This window comes from Sebastes fasciatus, chromosome 5, assembly GCF_043250625.1.
Source record: "Sebastes fasciatus isolate fSebFas1 chromosome 5, fSebFas1.pri, whole genome shotgun sequence".
Classification (NCBI taxonomy): domain Eukaryota; kingdom Metazoa; phylum Chordata; class Actinopteri; order Perciformes; family Sebastidae; genus Sebastes; species Sebastes fasciatus.
The window spans coordinates 26,625,066-26,643,864 of NC_133799.1; the positions used below are offsets into that span (position 1 = coordinate 26,625,066).

At 41.3% G+C, this 18,799-nt stretch overlaps 1 protein-coding gene across 1 annotated transcript in view; it reads right to left on the reverse strand.

Annotated features, from left to right (window-relative positions):
- Nucleotides 1-205: 205 nt before the first annotated feature.
- Nucleotides 206-18,799, reverse strand: part of sh3rf1 (SH3 domain containing ring finger 1) — a 60,900-nt gene continuing 42,306 nt past the window's right edge. The window contains exons 6-12 of the mRNA XM_074636182.1: nt 12,761-12,871; nt 10,356-10,483; nt 9,541-9,711; nt 7,350-7,633; nt 6,695-7,011; nt 5,518-5,852; nt 206-4,610 (exon numbers count right to left, since the gene is read on the reverse strand). Coding sequence (XP_074492283.1) covers nt 4,442-4,610; nt 5,518-5,852; nt 6,695-7,011; nt 7,350-7,633; nt 9,541-9,711; nt 10,356-10,483; nt 12,761-12,871 — 1,515 coding nt within the window. The 3' untranslated portion in view covers nt 206-4,441. The remainder of the gene's footprint in view (nt 4,611-5,517; nt 5,853-6,694; nt 7,012-7,349; nt 7,634-9,540; nt 9,712-10,355; nt 10,484-12,760; nt 12,872-18,799) is intronic.

Here is an 18,799-nt window from a genome sequence, read left to right on the forward strand (position 1 = left end):
GTATATAATACAAATATCCCTTTAAACTACATTTTGATTAACTATAGACAATCAAGCGATTAATCGTGATTCAATATTTTAAACGATTGACAGCCCTAATGGGAACGTAATTTTGTAGCAGACAGGGTTGATCAACAGCAGTCTGCAGGCGGCCAACATAACACAAGGAAAACACAACATTACTGTAATGAAACAATGAAGGAAATTATGGAAACCATTAGCTTTTATTGTTATAGAGATTTTTACAAAATGTGCTATTCCCTCAAATACTTCAGAATGTTTTTCACATAATAGATTTGTGCCAAATAGGTTGATTTCACCATTTTCAGACATACGACAGACTAACTAAAGACAAAAAAAAAAAAAAAAAATCAAGTAAGTCACCTTGGCATGAGGAAAAAATCTGTTAAAAGTTGAATCAAAGTTGTCGTGTGATCCAATAAATGAAAAATATTAACGGTTGTAAGAAAATGCTTCATGTGTGGATAGCTGTGCAGCCGATGCATGAACAAATACGGAGTCAGTACAATTAGATATGTTATGATAGTGCATGAACGTGTTGGAGTAATGTGTGTATATATATATATTAATTAATTCATTAAAGGCTTACCAGTGAAATGAAAAGACACTCAGAGGAACAGTTTAGCACAGAGCCTGAGGTTGGTGTGGTGATTGCCAAGAAACATCAGATTAATTCTACATAAATTCAGAAAGACAAAAAAAAGGCCCTAACAGTGATTCGTACCATCCGTTTCCACACTCTCCAAATTTAACAACAAACTACAACATATTCCAGCAGTCAGTTACACAGTGGTCCCCCTCAATTAACAACAAAAAAGACTAAATAAAACGTGAAAACTACGGGTCCAATTCAATCAGGAAAATTCATTCTCAAAGCCAGATTTGGCACGATTCAGTGATTGCCTCAACTTTTTTAAGTGTTTAAATACCTCATAAGACTTAAAGATCAGATGCAGGAGGCGTCAGTCTATAATGTTACACCTAATAGTACCTTTACTTTGAAGGATTTCATTCATTTATCCAATGCATTTTAGAGAACACATCATGAAAAGAGGAATTAAATGTTGAGATATTTGATCTGATGAAAGTCCCTAAAGTATTAATCCTACAACTGCCTATTCTTTATGTTTAACAAGCACCAAAAAATCCCCTCCAATCACATAGAAATCTTACAGTAATTCAAGTCAATACAATACTTAACATTAAAAACTTTGTATAGACGTAATGTACAACAAAACCCAACCACAAAAAAAAAATCAATAAATCAAAGGGGGGTCAAAGTGATTGATTTCTATAGCTTTCAACAGACTCTTCCTGTGGAGTGATACGACGATATGTCACTTTAGGCAAAACATTCGGTGCTTTAGCTAGCTGTGTTTTTATTGCCACAAGTCACATCAGGAATGTGTATAAAAACGGGAGAGCCTGCTGAAGGGCGAGCGTCCAGGTTTTAGTTCAACGACAGACTCTTTTAAGAGCAGCAGGTGTCAGCCTCGGAGGAATTTTGTAACGAACATAAATATACATATATATACGCTGAAAATAATCTGTTGTGTTGCTGAAATGATCTCTTGTCGCTCTTCTTGTGATGCAGAGCTACGTCTGTGTTCAGGAGAGAAGCTGGTCGGTAAATACGAAAGAAGGTACAAAGTAAGCGATATCTGACCGCAACGTCTTTTCTTGGAGTGTGTTTTCTTTCCGGGTATTAAAAAAAAGGCAAACAGTTCTGCAACACATCTGTCACCACTGTGTCTCCTGATAATCACATGCAAATGTTTGATCGCTGCAGGTTAACAGTCCTTCAGCACTTCAGCCTCGACCATACCAGAGGGATAAAAACTGGAGGCCTGTTCATTGGTCACGTGGCTGTGATTTGACCCTTCCTAATTCCCGACCCCCTTAGTTACTGTTGCTAGGCCGGACAAGCTTAACAAAAAGAAACATGGCGACGCCGGTTCCGTGTATTATAGTTTCTGGACGTCAGGCAATATAGCTTCAAGAGGCCGACAGCAAGAACTACAGTAAGTGGTGGAAGGATATATTCATTATGATAACTTACCAGCCTCAGTTATGCTTTCCGCAAAGACGATCGCATGGACATCTTTTATACTCGGTGTAGGTTTCTCCTCGCGGTAAACCGACATTCTCAAAGCTCCTCAAAGTTCTCAATTTTCGCCACGTAGTTAGAGCAATTTGTAAATACAAGGACAGGCGAAAACCTGCCGCAAAGAACCCAGCGAAGGGCCGTGTCTGATGGTGTGACGTCACTTTGACCCTTGTGGATGCGACAAGCATGAATCATGCTTTAAGCCAAAATGACATCACACCATCAGACACGTCCCTTCGCAGGGTTCTTTGCATCAGGTTTTCGCCTGTCCGTGTACATCCAACATTTTTCTATCTACATGGAGATGGGCAGCGAAAATGGAGAACTTGCCGGTTTGCCACGAGGAGAAACCGAGTATAAAAGATCGAAACGTTTCCTCGTCACGATTCCTCGTCAGCTCACGTCCGTGCGATCGTCCTTGCGATCGTTCTTGCGGAAAGTAAAAACCGAGGCTTTACTCAGGTAACTTTTCCTGCTGGGATGTTAAGACGTCTGGTAACGTTATATACAAATAAATAACACCGAAAGTTATTTCCGGGGCGTAGAGATAATATAAACAAAGGAACGTTAGCCTCGATCTTTTCTTGCTAATGATAATTCATCTTAAAAATATGTCAGCAACCAACCAATCTGCCCTTTTCCAGATCTCTTTAACGTTACCACAGAAATAAGGAGGAAGCAAAAACCTGGCTGACGTTGGTGATTTGACATTTAATTTCCATACTTCCCATTCATTGTCTACGTAAGCAGCCATGCAACGCATTCTGGTAGCGCCGCGTTAGAAAGGGCTTTATGTTGGTTGCTCCTCATTTACATAAAGTTGAGGTCTAGGCTACTTTATGCCAAATCACGGGCATCCAGAGTGACTTGCCGCCCTCTGGAAACTCATCGTTGCTGATCTTAAAAATGAAGACAGATTCAGGCTTATTTCTCGCCTCAAATGTTCTCAGAAACACATTTCAGTAAACTATTTTATATAATATACGAGAAGAAAGTTTCCAAACGAGACGCCATGTTGGTTGGGATTTGAAAGCTGGGAGCAGCAGCCCACGAGGGAAAGCGTTTGTCCAATCGCTCATCAACAAGCGTCCAATGCTGGGTTAGCGGCACGACCCCTAACGTCCAAAAAAACGCCCGTTTGGACACGTACCATAACGTTACATGTCCACCAGATACGATGAGGCCACTAGGGGACGCACTGCTCCACTCAAGTGGTGGCGTACCCTATCGTGGAAAGCACCTGATTGGTCGATGGTTTTTAAACAGGAACATGGCGGCCGGCTCTTAAACTTTCTGTTATTACGGTGATAATTGGTGATAACGATCCACCAAAATCTACTTCTGATGACATTTTAGACGAAAAATAGTCAGTGCAACTGCTGAATCTGGTTTCATTTTAGAACTAAATTGCCTAGTTTGACAGCTTGGAGGCGTCGCATTAAAAATACAGAACCCTCTCCAACTCGCCGCAACACTCCCATCATGCACTGGGCGAATGCAAACTTCTCTTGATATAGCGTTAGCTTGTAGCATATAAAAGTATAACAGGAAACGGCAAAGTTGACGCTAAGCTTGCTCAACTGTTATTGGAGCACAGAGCGAAGAGGGGCGGGACTTAGGAAGGGTCGCTCGAATGTGCAATACGGCTGATCTCTCCGATGATCCTCAGGTTTAGGTAATAACGCCTTCAGAGAGACGGAGGAAGTATCGTTTTTTCCTTCTACACGGCACAAGCGATGGTGACACTGCTCATTTGTTATTGCCGGTTGCATCTGATACACCTCCTCCTGTCTGCTGCTGACAGTTAGAAATAATACAAAACAGCAGTCAGATGTGGTCAAACATGGCGTAAGGCGTGTGCCAGCTTAATGTGTTGCACTGAAAAAAAAAAAAAAAGGCCAATCTATGAAATAAGTTAAAATGTGTAACATATCTATATCAACAGCTCATATTGGTTGTTTTAGGACTAATCATCTTTGTGTCCTTTATGTACAATAAAGTGAGGAACAGTACAAGGCACACATTTAACAGCTGAATTGTTACAAAGATATAAATAACCAACAAAAAAAAGGAAAAGTTCATGAGTAGTGTGCTCTCTAACTCTGTGCTTCCAATGACGACATGTTCCGTTCTTCTCTGCAGCTCTCTCTCTCTCTCTCTCATAGCGTTCTTTCTCTAAGGAGTTAAAGTGTCAGTATATGAAGGTTCTGTCCCGGCAACCTTGTGAGCGCTGATCCGTTTGGTTTTGCACGGTCGTGGTTCACTGTAGTGTGTGTGTGTGTGTGTGTGTGTGTGTGTGTGTGTGCGTGTGTGTTAGATGCTGTCTACGAAGCTGCCAGGGAACAGTCCGGTCCTGCCGTTCCTCTGCAGCGTGCCTTTGAACCAGCCGTCCTCCCTCTTTCTGTGAACAAACACAATGTCTCCCTCCTTGAGTTCCAGCTCCGCCTCGCTCTGGGGAGGATATGACACCACCACTCTGTACCTGTGGGGGGAGACAGCCAGAGGCACAGTCAGTGACGGATACACAATGACAAAGTCATGATACCCGGAATATACAGTTACACTTTCTATCAACCACTGTTCATTTAACCAAAACTATGACGAAATACGTTCATCAAACACATTTTTTTCCTATGACTAAAGCTCTTGGCACACTAAGTCTGTATTTTTCACAAGTGTTTTTTAATCCTTCACCCGATAAACTGTGCTACTGTAATGCATAAAGTTGCCGTTTCTGGGTCGGGTGGTTGATTACAGCATATTTTTCCATGTTGGGCGATGCGGATCGGCTCTCTTAACGGTGAAAGGTTAATTATAATAACGATTGTTTTGGCTAGACTAGATTGACTAGATTGAAATGTTCAATATAATCTGATGAAATAAGGACACAGGAAAAGACTAAATAAAAACATAGCTGACGAAATTAAGAGAGAAAACACAAGTTGACTAAAACGGAATGACTTCTGGGCGACTAAAACTTGACTAAAACTATGAAGGATAAAAATGACTAAAATGTGACTAAAACTAAAAAGCATTTTTGTTTTTGCACACCATGTCTCATCTTTCCTATGTCCTTTGTTTTGCAACCATCCCTGATTCCAAGCTGTTCTGCAATCACCTGCCACAACCTACCTTTAAATTCAACATCTTTGAATTTGTTTATTTCTTTATCATAAAGTGCTTTGTGCTGGGAGACGTGGAGCGGTCAAATAACTCTCTTTTACCTTTTTGACGAATGCGAAACACAACACACAACGTCGTATTTATTTGAACATGCGACAATTTCGGACAAAAAATGAACGTGCAAAAGGCTTTAGACTAAATCTAAAATAGCTGCCAAAATGAACACTGCTATGAGAAGGACAATCAGAGGATTGACGTCAGCGTACCTCTCACATATGATGGGCCTTGCGTCGTGCTGTTGAGATAAGAGAGAGGAGCACGGCTGGCGAGGAGGCGGAGCGATAGGTGCACATCCATCGAGGGGACTGCTCTTCCTATGAGAGGACTCTGGGACTGAAGAGGGTGAGAACGCCGAGGCGACAGCAGCAGCAGGTTCAGGCTCAGAGCCGGAGGGAGGGGAGGTGTCGGGGCCCACGGCACCGTGGAGCACCTCTCCAGCAGCAGCAGCTTGTTCCGCCTCGAGGGTGGGAGAGGAGGGCGGCGACGGGCGAGACTTCTTCTTATTGGAGGACAACAGCTTCAGAAGGCTTTTCTTTTCTCTCTGCAGCAACGGCATAATGTGTTTGTTAGAGAGCTGCAACAACTACTGAGGCACAAGTCATTTTCACAGACCGCAGACAGGTATATTCTAGTAGAGCCTGGAATGGGCTGACACACACGAATGTGGTAAAAGAAACTCCTATTTATAGCACAGACGGGTTGTAAACTAGGTTGGAAGTGAGGAAAAACACAGACACCGTCTGTCGTAAAAGACAGAACAAGCGACAAAAAGACAGAAACAAACCGGGCATTAGGGCTGCGGAAGAAAAAGACATTGCGGGAAATGGAGAGTACTACAAGACAGAAATACCACTAGAAATTAATGAATGAATGAGAACTGATGAATATTAGTTTATGCCAGAGGGGTGAATTATTCAGTTTTCTTTTCTGAGATTAAAAGTAAAAGAAGTAAAAAGAAATGCTGTTGCAGTTTAATTATTATTTTGTCATTTTCATCCTGAATGCAGGAAACAAAGTCTCTGAAATCCTCCCTATTTTTGAGGTCTCAAGGTTGGCAAATATGACGTCTTGTGATTTGACTATTGCGTACATCACAATGTCGATGCTGAAACGATATATCGTGCAGCACTGCTGTGCATAATAATAACATCTCCTTGTTGATTATTATTGGTGAATCCTATCAGTGTGAATAGAAAACTAATGTCATCAGGAATCCCAGACACTCCTAACCCACTACAAGGCATTTCAATCATCTGGCTAGATCTGAACATAAATTCTCTCCCATGATCAAACATTCAAACATCTACTGCAAACACGTCAGCAGTAGATAATTAGATACAGATAATGTTAATGAAGTACATGGAAGCTCTGAAATGTTTCTACCTTGACGTCTTTGTCCAGTCGGCTCGCGAGGGCCGCGCTGTTAGACGAGGGATTGAGAGCAGAGCTGTTCCCCGAGCCGGGGACGGTGAGGATAGCTACTGATCTCAGAGCGTCACCCTCCAAGGACGCAGCGCTGACATTGGGTGGAGTCAGAGACGCAGCGGCGCAGCCCATAGCCACACCCGCCCGGTTGCAGCACTGGTTGGGGTTGGAGGAAGGCTGCGGGCAAACGGTGAGGTGTGGGAGATAGGGGACAGGTGTCGCAGACTGGATGGGAGTCACAGCTGCTGTGGGCCGGTCCTGACTGTGACACGCAGCTGCAAAATGAGATAGAAAACAATATTACACATTTAAAGCTAGGGGTGGGGGGAACATCGTTTCATGTGATTCTGAATTGATTCAGCAACTTCCAAAAATCGATTACAAATTTTTTGTCCCACTGTTTCTTCAGACATTTTGGGATTCGGGAACAAATCAGAGACTGTATCTTTAAATGCTAAAATTTTCATAGAGTTTTGAATTGATTTTGAATCAAATCATGACCCTAAGGATCAAAATCGAGTTGTAAGATGCAGAAAGATTCACACCCGTCTTTAAAACCCCTTTCATACAACGAGCCCACATCCAGAACTCACGTTCCTCCCGGTAAACGTACCTGTCCTGACGGCGTTGCGAGCCTGATTCACAGTCATCTGGGAGCTGACGTGCAGAGGGACCTTTGGCTGTTGACCTGTGGCGGTCTGAGCTGCTGTTGCTACGGCTGCAGGTTGGGAGTTGGCAGGTGGAGCGCCGGAGCTCACGGTGAGGGGTTTGTTGAAATCGGGACCTGGAACGATGGCCCCGAGGGCTGCAGACGTGGGGCTGACGATGGTGACCCCTCTGCCCGCCTGAGTGCACAGACTCATGGGCACTTTGGGCTGCGTGCTCCCTGACGCGGTCCTGGAGGGCGAGGACAGAAAGATGGGTCTCAGACAATAAAACAGTCTGAGGTAGAACATCAGACCGACAGGATGGTTTTATACCGCAGAAACTGTTTTCGGTTTTCAGGTGACCCTTCTAAAGTCTAATCACAGTAGTTTTTAATTTATTTATTTTGTATTAATATGTTTTTGTGTTCTTCTTCTGAAACTGTTGCACAAGTTGAAACAGTGAGAGATCACACATATCTATTTGAAGGGACATTGTGTAGGTTTTGGTGGCATCTAGTGGTGCGCTTGAGATTGCAACCAACTGAGTACCTCTCTGTTCACTCCTCCCTTTCCTAGGCTGCAGAAAGTTAAACCGTGGTAACGCCGTTGTCCTCGCTCAGAGGTCATCCATACCATAATAACACTACTTTAGGAACAACAGAGGTCAGACGGCAGCTGGCGGTACCACGGTTTAGCACTCTGCGGCTCACGTTACCGCAGTTTCACAAGCGTGTCCGAGAACTACGGTGGCCTCCAGCTAACGTAAAAACGTGAAAGGCTCTCTCCAATGTTTGGTTTGTGGCGGACTCCATGAAGACGACCCGCTCCCTATGTAGATATAAACGGCTCATTCTAAGCTAACGAAAACACAACGATTCTTAGTTTCAGGTGATTATACAAAATCCGAAATGTTACACACTGTCCCTTTAAACACAACCTGCTGATAGACACTGAAAGCTGAAATCAAGAAAATAACTTTTAACAACATGTTGCTATAAAAGGAATTTGCATTGCAACCAACAGCGATGCTTACAGTAATAGGAATTATTTGCAAAGTTGGAACATTTCTTTGGTCAAATAGCTTATATAAAATATAAATTAAAAAAAATGTTTACAGTTAAGAAAAGCGAGGGACTATAAGCGAGTCTTCAGAAGTTTTAAAAAAGGTTTTAATTGAATTGGATGATTTAAGAGGTAAATAAGAAGTAAACTATTCCGAAGTTTGGAGACAAACGCTCGGCCTCCCTTCATTGTATTTAAAGCATCAGCCGCCCTTTCACATACGTTTTCTCCAGAACTAAATACTTTCTGGTAATCAATAGTTAAACCCTTTTCAGATACTTTGGAAGTATCCAGAGAACCTCCTGCTACTACTGCAGTATCTGAAGTAGCTCCACAAGATATACATCATATGATCTCTTTTATCCAGACGATTTATACTGTTTAAATGAAAGGAACAATTTCCTCCAACCTTTAAGCTGTGGATTAAAGACCTTATACATCATTTAAAATTGGAGAAAATGTGCTCTTCTACAAGAGGCTCAGGAATTTTATGCTATATGGCAACCATTTTTCACCTATACAGAACAAAAATGGACGCCACTGATATTTTATTTATTTATTTTACATTGTTTACTTATTAATTATTAAATATTATTTATTTGTAAATTCTTTTGAATTTTATTTTGTATTTTTTTCTTACCACGTATTATTTATATTTATCTTCTTTTATTATTCTTTTTAAAATCTTTTTATTCAATAAATATGTTTGTGTCTTACTTACGATTTTTTGTGATTGGAATATATTCAGTTTGATTACTAAACGATACAAATTTCCCCACTGTGGGACTAATAAAGAAATATCTTATCTTCTCTTATCTTACAGGAATGCTATAAAAGGGATGGGGCTCTGCTGGGGCAGAAACATGAGGGGCAATACAACTCTATCTGTGATTTACTGCATTTTATACGACTTTAAATATCAATAAAAAGACCTTGAGTAAAAAAAATTTACTCAGAGACTTCACCATGTAGAGCCGGATAGGTGATAAGTTATCTTAAAAATCACAACCAGATGGAGTTATTAACGTTTGGCTATGCATCACAGATGTGAAACCAGACATGTGTACGTGTGACTGAGTGTAATAAATGACTGACCTGCTGACTGGGCTCATGTAGTTCCCAGGGAAGACTCCGATCTTGCCGGTGTGCATGGAGGTGCCTTTGAACCAGCCGTCCTGACAGCGTTCCAGCACCAGAAACATCTCTCCCTTCCTCAGCTCCAGCTCGTCCTCCTTACGGGGAATGTAGGGGAACATGGCCACGTAGCTGGAGAACAGACAGGAAGCAAAAGATAAGGAATTTAACAACAACAACTATGGAGCTAACAGTTTGTACAGCATGCCATTTGGTCTGGATTTTCTAGCTGTTCATGTGTCATCATCTCCTCTGGGGACCCTCAAGCAGAGACCGAGCCCTGCTCTGAACCAGAGAAAATCGGCACTGGAGGACAAAGCAATTTGCGGGTCAGGGCAGCCAAAGAAGATGGGGAGTCTCAGCTGGGATGTTTTCCGTCCGATTTCAATGTTGTCAGGGGGGGAAAGGGAACATAAATGCCTCGGGGTCTGACATGCATGCGCAGGCAGATGACGGCAGCGTGGGTGGATCTAATTCTTATCAGGTGTACGCTGTCTTGGGAGGAGTAATGAGGGGAAAAGGTGAAGGGGTCAAAAGTCAGTGGGGAATCTCCAATGACACCCAGGAGACCGTCATCCACAGGTTATGAACCCGTCACCTGTACACATGCTCACAGCCTCACACTGACAGCTGAGGCGGGAGGTGGGGGGGTGGGCTGAGCTTTTCAGCGTTTCCATTAAGGCCCCGGGCCGTCGCTGCACAAACCGCTTCTGACATTTCACTGCACATTTAAGGAAGACTGCATATTTTTGTGTGGGACTGTTTTTATAACTCACACTGTGGGTCTTTGTCTCCCACTTTGGTCGCTTATGCTGGGGGAGGGTCTCTGTCCGGCAGCCAACGAGTACGCCGCTCCGTCGACGGAGGACTGAGGGGGAGGAGGTGGGGGCGGCGGGAGAGCATCCTGTTAAGAGAGGAGCAGAAAATCATATTTTAGTAGTTAGATAATTACGACCCCATCATTTTATTTCCTCTCAGTGTGACGCAGAAAGACAAAAAACAAGCAACATGAGTCTAAAATACACAGCGTATGTTACGTAAGAGGAGAAACCAGTTTTGTTTATGTGTAACAAAAGAAGGGAAAAGAGAATGAGAGATCATCTGTCATCTGGGATATTCCCTCCGGTTTGCCGACACACTCGGGGAGAGTCTGGTTTGGCAGACGCCGTAGCCGCCTTGTCCCTGACTTCCCCCTTCGCAATCTTCTATTCTGCTTGTTTGTTTGTTGCTAGGAGACCACATAGCTGGATGTTAAATCCATTGCAGTATTTAATTGGGACCATATGAAATGAAAAAAGAAAAAAACACGTCTTGTCGGCGACACTTCAGAGCAAACCCTTAAAAACGGAGCATGAGTGGATTCATCTTGACTCACTTGTTTTCCCTTGTTCAGACTTTTGACTCGAGGCTAATGAGCCATGAAAAAAAAAATGTTTTGTGTGCTACTAGATTACAGGATTAAGTTGCAGACCTGCTATGTCAACATAAAGCACATGAAAACATCATAACTAGGGCTGTCAGAGTTAATGCGATAATAACGCATTAACGCAACTTGCAATTTTAACCTCTTAAAAATCAGACTAATCAAAAAGCCACTATTCAATCCTTTGGAGGTTGTAGCGGGCTCAGCTTTAGAGCTGGAGTGAAGATAAGGGCATCATGTGAAACTACAAAACCTTATGAATCCATCGGTACCAACCATGTTGTGAAGAAGCCTAAATAACGCTCCAAACTTACACTAAATTTCAGCGAAAAAAAACTGTCATGGCCATTTTCAAAGGGGTCCCTTGACCTCTGACCTCCAGATATGTGAATGTAAATGGGTTCTATGGGTACCCACGAGTCTCCCCTTTACAGACATGCCCACTTTATGATAATCACATGCAGTTTGGGGACAAGTCATAGTCAAGTCAGCACAGACACACAGACAGCTGTTGTTGCCTGTTGGGCTGCAGTTTGCCATGTTATGATTTGAGCATATTGTTTTATGCTAAATGCAGTACCTGTGAGGGTTTCTGGACAATATCTCTCATTGTTTTGTGTTGTTAATTGATTTACAATAATAAATATTTACATACATTTGCATAAAGCAGCATATTTGCCCACTCCCATGTTGATAAGAGTATTTAATACTTGACAAATCTCCTTTTAAGGTACATTTTGAACAGATAAAAAATGTGCGATTAATCACGATTAACTATTTTAATTGAGTCACAGCCTAAATAAAAACAACATAACACATGTTTAGAAGCCCTTTAATGAGTGCTCAGTGTGTCAGAAAGATGGAGAAGACGACTCCTTTACCTCGGAGCAAGAAGAATCCTCCCAAAGCTCAAACGTTGCCAGCGCTGAGCAGCAGAGTAATAGCTTCCATGACACAATGGTGCAGGAGAGAGGCACTCAGACAGCCCTGTGGTATGTGTGTGTGTGTGTGTGTGTGTATAAGGCCTGTGTGTACGTGTGAGTGTCGATGTGCACTTCGGTTCACTGCTGACGCTTGAGCTGAGATAATTAGGTTGCCTGCAGGCTAGTAGAAATCATCTGTACAAAAACATCATGTAGGGTTCCCAAGTGAAGCGTAGAGCTCAACCTTTTGTGTACACATTCCTGCTCATTCAGAAACTCCACATGCCAGAGCATACACACAGACAGACAGGAAGTGAGCGTGCTGTTTTGTGTGGGCTGAAGGGATTTCTTGACATTTTGTAGTTGTACTGATTTTTTTTTTATTGTTTTGTTAAGAAGTTCATTTCTGCTTAAAAAGTTTCCTCCATGTTTCTGTCTTTATGGAGTTTGTTGACAGATCGTGACATAATAAAGCTTCTTATTCGACATAAAAAAACAGATTAACAGTTTCACAGCCTGAAGTAACGGCTGTATGTTGCTTGTTAGCAGCAGCTGTTGATGGGAAAGTGCCACGAGGCAGATCTTCTCATCTAAACAAGCTCACGTTCTCAAGAGAAAGAAAAAGTTTTGGAGGTAACATTGCAATGTGCGTTCATTAATTGAACCCATAACAGATTATTTTATATTGTATACTTTTGCAGCCGTGCGTACTCCGATTAACGTAACCGGAATTCCAGAAAAAAAACACATACTAAACTCTGAATCATTTACTCCAATAATGTTTAACTGGCCTGGTGTTTGTAAGATTTATAGACCTGCAGAGAATTCCACCTACCACAGAGATGGACGTGTAGCTCGTATCCGAGGGAAACGTGAAGACTGTTGCCGTAGTAACAGGACTACTAGGGGGCGGGGTCACGATGAGTCCAGTTGTGCAAATGTGTACCTGTCAACAAAAGGGAAATGTGGACAATCAAATATACCATAATGAATACGACGTATAGGACAAGCATCACTCGCACATGAAGAATAAAATGTGCTTAAAGGGATAGTTCGGATGTTTGTCAGTGTGGTTGTATGAGGTACTTCTCCATAGTCAGTGTATTACCTACAGCAGATGGAGTTTGGAGAAAGCGTAAAAGCATATTTACAGCTACAGAAATCATTCAAATATCAAAATGTTCAGCTCTTTAAGGACGTGCGTAATGACTTTTCTTGTTTCTAACTTATATTTTTAAAAATATTAAACTTAAAAACAGAAAAAGAAAACCAACACTATAATGTAACTCGATGGAAAGAATCTTCAAATCCTCTTAAACCTACTCCACTTTGAAATGCTACTCCTTCCGCATACTTTCAGCTACAGACGCCATTTAAATTTTAAATGGGTTTTGTACTATTAAACTTGTATTCAGCTTTTTGATATCTTTTACAGTTTTGAAAATAGAGAAAACACAACCAAATGCAGAAACGTGCTAATTGGCAAGTTAATAATAAGCTAAAAGTTAACGCCAGGTTAACAGCAGATATCTGCAATAATATCTGAATCACAGGATCATAATGATAAAATAAGACAAAAAAACAACTTGTATTGAGCTTATCTTTCAACACCACTGACGAACAGCCGACTTCAATAACTTCAGAAGCCATAAACCTGCCGTGTGCATCACTTTGTAGTGTCCCCTGGAAACAGTTTCCTTGTCGTGTGGTGCCTGTTGCAGAGTGTTTCTGTATTTGGTTGTTTTCTCTATTCGTAGCGCGTTGAGCTCTCAGGGCCATTCTGCTTTTTCAAAATGACTTCAACCATTGTACCTTTGAGGAATACTTATCATCTGTTCCTTTTTGTTCATGTTTAAAATGAAACTGACAAAGCTCAACCCGTTACATGATGTCATCGGAGACAAACCGGGAAGTTTATTCCTGTTCAGTTCAGGCCAGGGTGGCTGCACTGAGGGAGGAAGAGGGGCACAAGAGTTCGGTGATGAAGAAGAAGATGGAGGCTCTGTGCAGAGAGATCGCAGCTCTTTCAGACACAGTCAGGTTCACAGAGGACAAACTGAGAGCTGAAGACCTCTCATTCCTGCTCAACTACAAGGCTGCAGTGGGACGAGTCCAGCAGCGCCTCCTGCTGGAGGATCCACAGCTGCTCTCAGGAGCTCTGATAGATGAGGCCAAACACCTGGGCAACCTCGCCTTCAACATCTGGAACAAGATGAAGGACATGGTCTCCTACACTCCTGTGATTCTGGACCCCAACACTGCCGATCCAAGAATCATCCTGTCTGAAGATCTGACCAGTGTGAGAGCAGGAGAGAGACAGCTGCTTCCTGATAATCCAGAGAGGGTTAAATACTTCTCCGTCCTGGGCTGTGAGGGCTTTAAGCCAGGGACTCACAGCTGGGACGTCGAGGTTGGAGACAGCACAGACTGGTTTGTGGGTGTGTCAGAAGAGTCCGTCCCGAGGAAGGGAGACATACGGGCTGGATTATGGAGGATATGGTTCTCTAATGGTAAATACTCAGCAGGGTCACTACCATCTCCCAACACTCATCTCGGAGTGATGAAGAAGCTCCAGAGGATCAGAGTGAATCTGGACTGGGACGGAGGACAGCTGTCGTTATCCGATCCCGATACTGACGCTCTCATACACACCTTCACACACACTTTCACTGAGAGGATGTTTCCGTTCATTAGCACTATGGATAAACTGAAGATATTACCACTGAAGGTCAGTGTGACAAGACAACAGGTCTGAGTCTTTAGTTTGAAGGTGGTGATAGAAAAGTATAGAAGAAGAGGTGGTGGCAGGCGTGGGCGACTGATGATTATGTGATTTAAATGTCTACATGAATAAAATACACATTTTAATAATAAGTTTAACCGACTAGTATTTCTGGTGCCGACTAGCGAGGGTAGCAACATTTCAACTGTTAGCACTTATAGTTTATTGTATGACGTATGACGTTCGTATTGTATTAATATTAGTTAATTACTTTATAGTTCTCACCAATTGAATTTCTGAGTGGTGGATGTAAGAAACACAATTTCGTTTTTATGTGGAGCATAAAAATGACAAATAAAGGAATCTTGAATCTTGACGTGTAAGTGCAACTTTTATTGACTATATGTACTTTATTTGAATATGGAGGAGGAAGAGTAGTTGTTGTCAAGGTAACAACTAATGGGAGAAATGGGGTTAACAAAATAAACTAACAGTATGATACATTTCTCCTGCATTTGTTTTTTGAATATCACTTTTCATATAAAGCATTTCTTCATTTAGCCTTATTAGGGAATTCCTTTCAACTTACAGTTTTGACAGTATTGCAGTTTAGCTTCAAGCTTTTCTAGCAATGTATTTCAGCTCTTACCTCTTTAAGTAAAGCAATTCAGCTTTCAGTTCTACCAGTTTTAAATTTAAAAAGTTTCCAGGTTTTTCAGCAGTACAGCGCAATGCATTTGAGCTTGAAGATGTTACAGACAATTCATTTCAGATTTCGGTATTTCTTTCAGCAATGCTTTGAAATATATTTCAGCGGTCAGCGTTCACACGCATTTTCTCAAGGAAATTCTTTTTTTTTAGTTTGTTTGTGTTATTGTGTGACTTTGGTGAATCCGAACGAACCAACACCAAAGTCACACAATTACACAATGGCGCAATCCCAATGTCCCCCCTAAGGCCTTAAGCCCTGAACCCTCGGGGACATGACGGACGTCACCTGGGACAGCACTTTGCGGTGACATATCACGTTACCTTGACAATGCCAATTGTGGGTTATTATTTAATGTTTTTATCGCCTATTAGAACGTCTTCCAGGCTCTTGCCTTGCGTGACTAGAGGTAACTGTGAAATTATCAATTTACTTGTTTTTGTCAAACTTCAATACGCAAAATTTAAAGAAATGGTTGATGAATAAACCATAAACTCCTTGTTTACCTTTTTTTTTTTTACGCCACGGGGCTTCCAGTGCCATTGAAATTAAATGGCACGGAAGGCTTCCCCTGGTAACCGCGGTAACCCTGTGTTTAACGTCACAACACTATGAATTGTGGGTAATTCCCTCATGCAAAGTCTGCAGAGATGCGGACTAACGGAAAGTGTTCATAAAGGGCTCAAAATGTCTGCGAGAGAGCCCTCAAGGACTTGACGATTTGACAGTGGGACAGTGACAAACCCTTGCGGACTTTGCGGGAATGCGCCTCACAGTCTGGAAGTCTGTGAGCGTGGGCCAAAATAACTAACCGATCGAGGCAGCGGTAGACCAGAAACTCCCATGTTCTGCAAGGTAAAATTACAGTTTTTGTCAATGGAGTCTGGTGGATTTGAAGGGAGCAAAGATAACTGCCTCTATTCCCCGTCAGAAAGGGCTGTCTGACAGCGAGGTAAAGTGGTGAAAATATTCTAAATATAGCATACACTTTTAGGTGTCCTTCTCCAAACTCCATCTACTGTAGGTAATACACTGACTGTGGAGAAGTACCTCATACAGCCACACGTCAGAACACCCGAACTATCCCTTTAAGTAAACGCCACATGCTTTTAATCAGTCTTATTCTGATCAGATTTCAGGAATGAAGCAACAGGAATCCTACATCATCATACGGGAAGATGGCCTGCAGTATTTTAGAGCACAACACATTTCATTTTAAACATATTCTCCCACACTCCTGTCACATTGAATGGTGGTCTGACGATCTAATTGGCCAATGGAAACCAGGTGACCACCCAGCAGCACATTTCATTGGGCATGTTAAAGAGCGGCGGCTTCTCCAACCAGTCATCCACGTGAGTCATGGCGGTGTCCTGGTAACAAGGCCATAGTGTTGGAGTTGGATACACAATATCTCCCTGTAGCCTGTGGTCTCTCTCTCTCCATGCATGACTGCTCCTGCAGAGCCGCCTCTTAAAGGTGAACCTTTCAGAGAGCAGACCAACCTCACAGTCAATCTTCACTTATCTATTGTGCACCGGGTGTGCCAAAAGGGAAAGAAAAATGTAACTCAGAGGTGACACTGTTAGTGAGAACGGCTGCCTGGAAACAAATAAATAATACTAAAGGTAAAGGGCAGGTATGTACGACGGAGTATTAGGGCCACATTGAGGAAAACATAAATCTGCGATTTTGAGAATAATGTCATAGGTTTAAGAGAAAAAAGTTGTAATATTATGAGAAAAAAGTCGTAATATTATATTGTATTTTATTGTTATTTTAGAGGGTAAATAGTGTGAAAATGAGGAACGTGAAGCATCTTGTGAAGTTATACTTTAGTTTAGGTTTCACAAATAACCAAATACTTCATCTTTTGGCACATCAGCACCACATTATCATCAGTATCAGGACCTGGAAAAGATTGTGCAAGAAACTGCGTTTATTCTGAAGAAAGAACCATACGGACCTGATGGAGAAACTGAAAATTACTTTTATTATCTTAAAATTATGACTTTATTCTCATAATATTACAACTTTTTTTCTCGTAAAGTTATGACTTTATTCTCTTTAAATTACGACTTTTTCTCGTAAAGTTCTGACTTTATTTTCTTAATATTCCGACTTTTTTCTCGTAAAGTTATGACTTAATTCTTGTAATATTCCGACTTTTTTTTCTTGAAATAGTATGACTTTATTCTCTTTAAATTCCGACTTTTTCTCATAATATTATGACTTTATTCTCGAAATCTCCGATTTGTTTCCCCCCTCAATTTGGCCCTAATACTCCGTTGTAGGTATGCTATTCTAATATAAATACATATATTTCCTTTAGAATTGAGGAAGAATGCCATCAGCAGCAGTCATTCCTTCCCTCCCATCCACCAATATACCAGACAAGACGTGTTCATTTCCAAGACGGACTACTCGGCCCCCTGGGCAACTAGAGCTTACCTTTGTTGTTCTTTGTCTGGGTGATGGAAGGAGAGGAGATGAGTAGAGGTGAAGGGTGAGAGAGTCTGTGCATACAGCGCCTGGAGAGTCTCTATTGTGTTTTTATTAAACACGGTGATGTCTAAATCAAACGTATTGTTAGCCTTGTTGTCACTGGGGAGGATCAGTTCACAGGCGCAAATATAATTTCTTTTATTCTAAAAGTATCCTGATAATGATTAGTGGGAAAAGTCTGGAGTCATTAAAAACCTGATTACACCTTCTGCAAGTCTTTGATGATACATAAATCATATCAACATGAAAAGGTTTTGGTTTGAAAAAAAAAAAGATCCTCAAGATCCACTTTACTGTAGACAGGCACTCTCCTTGTCTCGCTCTCACAAAGAAGCACATAAACACGTCCACTGTAGATGAAAGATTAATGACGGAGCTTAATCGGGAGTTTTGGAAACAGAAAGTCTGCAGTATTCAGACAACACAGAAAGGACATTTGTGAGAAAAAAAACTAACAAATAGGCAGAAAATAATGGAAAATCTTAGTTAGCTACAAGCTCTCAGAACCTCGAAGTGGGACAATGGTGTGGATGCCGGTATATACAATATGAAATCTGTCTCTGAATATTGGCAAACCATTGGCCCTTAAAAACTGCCTTTATATTGTTGTTGTTCAGATAACAAAGAAAAAAAGCCAGCTATTGTGTAAACTTGCCAGACATTTAAAAAAAAAAACTAAAACACAATTATTATTGTTATTATTTTCTTTTTAACTTTTTCCTCTTTAAAAAAAAAATAAAATTGTATTTTTATTTATTATGATTATTATTTTTTAGCTGATAGAAATTGAATTTATTTAAACCAGCTATTGCGTGAACATGCAAGTCAATGTTTAAAATAATAATAACTATTATGATTATTATTATTTTCTTTTTAAAAAAAACTATTTTTGTATTAATTTTATTTCTTCTTTTATTTATTTTTGAATTTATCATTTT